The sequence below is a fragment of the Coenobita brevimanus genome, chromosome 60 (assembly GCF_032717465.1).
Source record: "Coenobita brevimanus isolate Jiangsu-jjx chromosome 60, ASM3271746v2, whole genome shotgun sequence".
Taxonomy (NCBI): domain Eukaryota; kingdom Metazoa; phylum Arthropoda; class Malacostraca; order Decapoda; family Coenobitidae; genus Coenobita; species Coenobita brevimanus.
In genome coordinates, this window is record NC_137013.1 from 605,001 (window position 1) to 612,500 (window position 7,500).

The window sequence follows — 7,500 nt, forward strand, 5'->3', positions numbered from 1 at the left end:
CCGCCGCTTGAAGTACTGCCCCAGCATGAGGTTGGCCGTCTCCCTCGTCATACCCACCCCCACCCCCAGCACCAAGCCGTAGCTGGGGGATTAGGCAGGATTACAGGATTTAGAGAGATGACATTAGATAAGGGATGTGGGAGATTTAGATGGATTGGATAAGGGATGTGGGAGATTTAACTGGATTAGATCGTCTTCCTTGTCATCCTCACCCACACCCAGCACCAAACCGTAGCTGGGGGATTAGAAGGGGGATTAGGGGATTTAGGGGATTAGATTTACAGGATTTAAGGGGATTACATAAGGGATGTGGGAGATTTAGGTGGATTAGATAAGGGACTGGAAGAATGAACTGGATTTGCTTGTCTTCCTCTTCATGTCCACCCCCACCCCCAGCACCAAACCGTAGCTGGGGGATTACAGAGGGATTGGGTGGGATTAGAGAGGCACTGATTTGGCTTAAGGCGGATTTGAGTGAACTGGGTGGGATTACAGAGGGATTGGGTGGGATAAGAGAGGCACTGATTTGGCTTAAGGTGGATTTGAGTGAACTGGGTGGGATTACAGAGGGACTGGGTGGGTTTAGAGAGGCATTGGTTTGGCTTAAGATGGATTTGAGTGAACTGGGTGGGATTACAGAGGGATTGGGCGGGATAAGAGAGGCACTGATTTGGCTCAGGGTGGATTTGAATGAACTGGGTGGGATTACAGAGGGACTGGGTGGGATTAGAGAGGCACTGGTTTGGCTTAAGATGGATTTGAGTGAACTGGGTGGGATTACAGAGGGATTAGGAGAACTGGAAGGACTGGACACTGACTGGGGGAAAGATTAGAGTGATTAGTGGGCTTTATAACTAATTTAACAATGAAAATGGGACGAAGAGATCAGATATTAAAGTGGGATTAGTGGGATCAGAGCGGGATTAGTGAGATCAGAGTAGGATTAGTGTGGGATTAGAGTAGGATTAAAGTGCGATTAGGGTGGATTTAGAGTAGGATTAGAATGGGATTAGTGGGATTAGAGTAGGATTAGAATGGGATTAGTGGGATTAGAGTAGGATTAGAATGGGATTAAAGTAGGATTAAAATGGGATTAGTGGGATTAGAGTAGGATTATAGTGGGATTAGAATGGGATTAGTGGAATTAGAATGGAACTAGAGTAGGATTAAAGTGGGATTAGAGTAGGATTATAGTGGGATTAGTAGGATTAGAATGGGATTATTGGGATTAGAGTAGGATTAGAATGGGATTACTGGGATTAGAGTAGGATTATAGTCGGATTAGTAGGATTAGAGTAGGATTAGTAGGATTAGAATGGGATGGATTAGAGTAGGATTGGAGTGGGATTAAAGTGAGATTAGGGTGGGTTTAGAGTAGGATTAGAATGGGATTAGTGGGATTAGAGTAGGATTATAATGGGATTAAAGTAGGATTAGTGGGATTAGAGTAGGATTAGAGTAGAATTAAAATGGGATTAGTGGGATTAGAATGGGATTAGTGGGATTAGAATGGAACTAGAGTACGATTAAAGTGGGATTAGAGTACGATTATAGTGGGATTAGTAGGATTAGAGTAGGATTAGAATGAGATCAGTGGGATTAGAGTAGGATTAGAATGGGATTAGTGGGATTAGAGTAGGATTATAGTCGGATTAGTAGGATTAGAGTAGGATTATAGTCGGATTAGAATGGGATGGATTAGAGTAGGATTGGAGTGGGATTAAAGTGAGATTAGGGTGGGTTTAGAGTAGGATTAGAATGGGATTAGTGGGATTAGAGTAGGATTATAATGGGATTAAAGTAGGATTAGTGGGATTAGAGTAGGATTAGAATGGGATTAGAGTAGAATTAAAATGGGATTAGTGGGATTAGAGTAGGATTAGAATGGGATTAGTGGGATTAGAATGGAACTAGAGTAGGATTAAAGTGAGATTAGAGTACGATTATAGTGGGATTAGTAGGATTAGAATGAAATTAGTGGGATTAGAGTAGGATTAGAATGGGATTAGTGGGATTAGAGTAGGATTATAGTCGGATTAGTAGGATTAGAATGGGATTAGAGTAGGATTAAAGTGGGATTAGTAGGATTAGAGTGCGATACCAGTATTTACTACACTAATCCGCTATATAATCCACTCATACATATCTATATATTTTTAAAAGTGGATTACATTGCCATCTGACCCGTGGATTACAGAGAGAGAGAGAGAGAGAGAAAGAACCTGAGGAATATAGCACCCACCTGAGGAATATGAGAGAGAGAGAGAGAGAGAGAGAGAGAGAGAGAGAGTGAGAGAGAGAGAGAGAGAACCTGAGGACTATGGCACTCACCTGAGGAATATGAGAGAGAGAGAGAGATAGAGAGAGAGAGGAATATGGCACCCACCTGAGGAAATATGAGAGAGAGAGAGAGAGGAATATGGCACCCACCTGAGGAAATATGAGAGAGAGAGAGAGAGAGAGAGAGAGAGAGAGAGAGAGCAATATGGCACCCACCTGAGGAATATCTGGTGCAGGTGGAGGGCGAAGGACGCAAACAGCACCGCCAGAGCCATCACCAAACCGCCAATAACGGCCGTCAGTCGCGTGCTCTTACGGCGACAGAGACCCACAACGAGCGGCGCCGTGGCACGTGACACTGCCAGGCTGCACGACCCCACCCAACCTGGCAGCGAGAGAGAGAGAGGTTAGAGTACTGCTAGGGTTAACTCATGTAATTTCGTTTCTCTCCTTCCACTTCTACATTTCACTCTGCTCAGGAAAATAAATCTCTTGCTAGACGGATTAATGAAGGATTTATATCACACAAATCACCCAGAAAAATCCCCCCTTGCCTGAATAAATCGCCTAGATATGGGTGAAACGCAACGAAAAGCACATAAAACAGACGGAAAAGAACTATAGAGGGAATGGGTTATGTCTGGCTGGGTTAGGTTGGGTTTGACAGGTGTTTGGAGGTGTGTGGAGGTATGTAAGCTCCCTAACACCTTTTCCCAAGCGATTTATTTTGTTTATTACACCTTACTGTTCTCTTATGTTAAATAAATCCTTCCAATATCGCCATACTCTGCATAAAGCTCCCTAACACCTTTTCCTAAGCGATTTATTTTGTTTATTACACCTTACTGTCCTATTCTGTGTTATGTAAATCCTTCCAACATCGCCATACTCTGCATAAAGCTCCCTAGCACCTTTTCCTAAGCGATTTATTTTGTTTATTACACCTTACTGTCCTATTCTGTGTTACATAAATCCTTCCAATATCGCCATACTCTACACAAATAACATACAAAAGGATATTAACCAGCCATATCCGAAAATAAATCGGTACGGAAGAGGTGTTAGGGAACTTCCTTACCCTACCAGAATATGGGCCAAACAGAGAGGTAAGGTACACACACACACACACACACACACACACACACACATAAATAAACACACGCACACACACACTGTACTTTCAAATGTACACAAAACAGAATCCTTATATAACCGTAATATCTCTCTCTCTCTCTCTCTCTCTCTCTCTCACACACACACACACACACACACACACACACACATACACATACTGTACACACTCGCATATCCACACACACACACACACACACACACAAACTTTCCACTTACAAGCGCACACTCACAACACAAAGTTTCCTTACACACCCGCCGGTCTCTCTCTCTCTCTCTCTCTCTCTCTCAGGCAGACAGACAGACAATTAAAGAAAGGTCGGATATAGTAGTCCTATTATTATGAACACTGAGGCATTGTGAGGCTGTCAGTGAAGGAGGGAGGGAAGGAAGGAAGGAGGGAGGGAGAAAGAAGAGAGAGAGAGAGAGAGAGAGAGAGAGAGAGAGAGGGAGGGAGGGTGGGTGGAAGGAATGAAGGAAGCAAGGAAGGAAGGATGGACAGAAAAAAAAAGAGGAACGAGAAAGAGTGGATGAAAGAGGGAGGGAGGGAGGAGAGAGAGGAAGGAGGGAAGGATGGAAGGAAGGAAGGATAATAAACGGGAGGATAAGGTAGGAAAGTGGTAATAAGTGGAGAGAGAGAGAGAGAGAGAGAGAGAGAGAGAGAGAGAGAGGCATAAACTGGTGACTAACATAATGATCGAGTCACCTTCCTTTATTATTATTATTATTATTATTATTATTATTATTATTATTGTTATTATTATTATTATTATTATTATTATTATTATTATTTTTATCATCATCATCATTTACCTCCTATATATTAGTGTATTTCCATAACCTAATACGTTAACGACTTCCACTTCTTCGTGACTATCACCAACATACTTAATCCTGCATAGGGGATTTTTTTTAATAAGAAAGGGGTTCAAATAAATCCTTCATTAATCCCTTTACTAATAAAATAATAATAATAATAATAATAATAAAGTTTTCTTGTCTAAGTAAAAATAAAACGCCGTTGAAAGGAAAGGATTAGTCTCTCTCTCTCTCTCTTTTTTTTTTTCTCTCTCTCTCTCTCTCTTTTCTCTCTCTCTCTCTCTCTCTCTCTCTCTCTCTCTTAAAGTAGTGTGTTGCATTGAACAAAAAATATCAATAAATGCTGATATCCTACTTCCTGTGTAGGTAGGTAGGTAGGTAGGTAGGTAGGCAGGTAGGTTGGTGGGTAGGTAGGTAGGCAGACAGGTGGGTTGGTGGGTGGGTAGGTGGGTAGGTAGGTAGGTAGGTGGGTAGGTAGGTAGGTAAGTAGGTAGGAAGGTAGGTAGGTAGGTAAGTGGGTGGGTGGGTGGATGGGTGGGCAGGTAGGTAGGTAGGTAGGCAGGCAGGTAGGTAAGTAGGTCGGTGGGTGTGTAGGTAGGTAGGCAGGTAAGTAAATTAAACAAGTACAAAGGTATATATGTAAGTAGAAGTAGGTAGGTACGGTAGGTAGGTAGGTAGGTAGGTAGGGGGTGGTGGTGAGGTGGTTGAAGAAGTGGTAGGCTGTGCGAAAGGATGCGGGTTCAATTCCTGGTTTCGGCAGGTAAGAGAGAGAGAGAGAGAGAGAGAGAGAGAGAGAGAGAGAGAGAGAGAGAATATAATTAAACTCTCTCTCTCTCTCTCTCGGTTCAGATGTAATAATAGACTAGCACTAGAATATGATGCTAGTCACGAAGAAGTGCGGTGGAAATCGGAACTGTAGTACTGCCTTTTTCTGCCACTGAGCTACGTGAAATAAGCCGCAAAAGGACGAAAATCTGGGCCAAGTTAAAGTCTGTCTATATATCTATTGCCAGACGCCTTAATCCCGCAGGGGGTGGCCACAAACAAATCGCCTCCATGTCACCCTGTCCCCCGCCATTTCACTGCCCTGCTCCCAGCTCACACCCCTCTCTCTCATATACCTCTCCACTCCATCCCTCCATCTCATCCTTGGCCTCCTCCTCCCTCTCCCCCCATCCACCTCACTCACATAAACTCTCCTCTCTCATATACCTCTCCACTCCATCCCTCCATCTCATCCTTGGCCTTCCCCTCCCTCTCCCCCCCTCCACCTCACTCACATACACTCTCCTCGTCAGTCTTTCACTCTCCAACCTCTCCACATGGCCAAAAGTGAAAGTACTATAATCGAAATCCTCTCCCAGCCACACAGCCCCTGCCATCAGCCCTACAGGAAAAAGGAGAGAAGCAACAACACAATTTAGGGCCGAAAATACCTCAAGGAAATTTTATAAGACAGTAGAAAACAGAATTAAATGTGTAAATGATTTTTTTTTTTAAACAGACAGACCGGTAGAAACAGACAGCTTGGTAGATAGATAGATAGACGGATAGATAGATAGATAGGCAGATAGAGATAGACAGAAATAGACATATATTGAATGAATGGCTGTCATATGCATAGACACTGATAGACAGACAGATAGACTGACAAATAGATAAACAGAAAAGTAGATAGATAGAGATAGATAGATAGACAGATAGTGATAGACAGACTGATAGATATAGTTAGATTGACTGATTCATTAACATACAGATAAAAAGATATCGAGAGAGAGAGGGAGAGAGAGAGAGAGAGAGAGAGCCTTCCTTCCCTACCTCTGTCTTTCCATCACTTCCTTCCTCCTTCCCTCTCTCATTCCTTCTTTCCTTTACCCTTTCCTTCCTTCCTTCCTTCCATCCCTCCTTCCTTCCTTCCCTCCTTCATTCTTAGCATCTCTCCTTCCCTTTCAAATTTCCTCGCTCCCTCCCACTCTCTCTCTCCCTCTCTCACTCCTTCCTTCCTCCTTCCCTCCCATCGTTCTTCCTTCCCTTCCTCCTTCCTTCCTTCCCTTCTTCTCCCCCACTTACCTTCCTTCCCTCCCTTCCTTCATCATTCTTTCCATCTCTTCCTCTCACTTTCATACCTCACTCCCTCCTTCCTTCCCTTTTTCTTTCCTTCCTTCCTTCCCTCTTTCCTTTCTTCCTTCCCTCCCTCTTTCCTTCCTTCCTTCCTTCCCTCTTTCCTTCCTTCCATCCCTCTTTCATTCCTTCCTTCCTTCCCTCTTTCTTTCCTTCCTTCCTTCCCTTTTTCTTTCCTTCCTTCCTTCCCTTTTTCTTTCCTTCCTTCCTTCCCTCTTACTTTCTTTCCTTCCTTCCCTCTTTCTTTCCTTCCTTCCCTCTTTCTTTCCTTCCTTCCTTCTCTTTTTCTTTCCTTCCTTCCTTCCCTCTTTCTTTCCTTCCTTCCTTCCCTCTTTCTTTCCTTTCTTCCTTCCCTCTTTCTTTCCATCCTTCCTTACCTCTTTCCTTCCTTCCTCCTCTTCCTTCCTTCCTTCCCTCTTTCCTTCCTTTCCCTCTACTTTCCTTCTTTCCTTCCTTCCTTCCTTCCCTCTTACTTTCCTTCCTTCCTTCCCTCTTCTTTCCTTCCTTCCTTCCCCCTCTTTTATCCATCCTTCTCTCCCTCTTTCATTCCTTCCTTTCTTCCCTCCATCCTTCCTTCCTTCCCTCCTTCCGTTCCTCTGTACAGTGACGACTGAGAACAAGAGAAGTACATTTCTCCTCTCTCTCTCTCTCTCTCTCTCTCTCTCTCTCTCTCTTCTACTAATGTTTGTCTGTCTGTCTTTTTCTGGATCAGTGAGTGGGAAAATGGATTCTCTCTCTCTCTCTCTCTCTCTCTCTCTCTCTCTCTCTCTCTCAGTCTCTCTCTCTCTCTCTCTCTCTCTCTCTCCCTCTCTCTCTCTCTCTCTACGAGCATATATCTGTATTTTATAGGTACCGCTATACAAATGACAAAAAAAGTGAACAAATGAAAAAATGAAAAAATAATGAAATAAAAAAATGAAAAAAAATGAATGAAAAACAGAAAATGAAAAATTATAAATGGAAAAAATAAGAATGAAATGAAAAAATTGAAAAAATGAAAAATAAAAAATGAAAAAATAAGAGGGAAAAAATAAATAAAAAAAGGGGAAAATGAAAAATGGGAAAAAAAATTAGGCAAAGAAAATTACACATGAAAAAATGAAAAACGAGAAAAATGAATAAATAAAAAATGAAATGAAAATGAAAAAA

The 7,500-nt window shown here is 42.6% G+C and overlaps 1 protein-coding gene across 1 annotated transcript in view; it reads right to left on the reverse strand.

The window, feature by feature from the left end:
- The window catches only part of LOC145403076 (monocarboxylate transporter 12-like), a 144,553-nt gene that overhangs the window by 24,979 nt on the left and 112,074 nt on the right, over positions 1 to 7,500 (reverse strand). The window contains exons 4-5 of the mRNA XM_080274911.1: positions 2,497 to 2,665; positions 1 to 82 (exon numbers count right to left, since the gene is read on the reverse strand). The exon at positions 1 to 82 is cut by the window's left edge and continues 83 nt beyond it. Coding sequence (XP_080131037.1) covers positions 1 to 82; positions 2,497 to 2,665 — 251 coding nt within the window. The remainder of the gene's footprint in view (positions 83 to 2,496; positions 2,666 to 7,500) is intronic.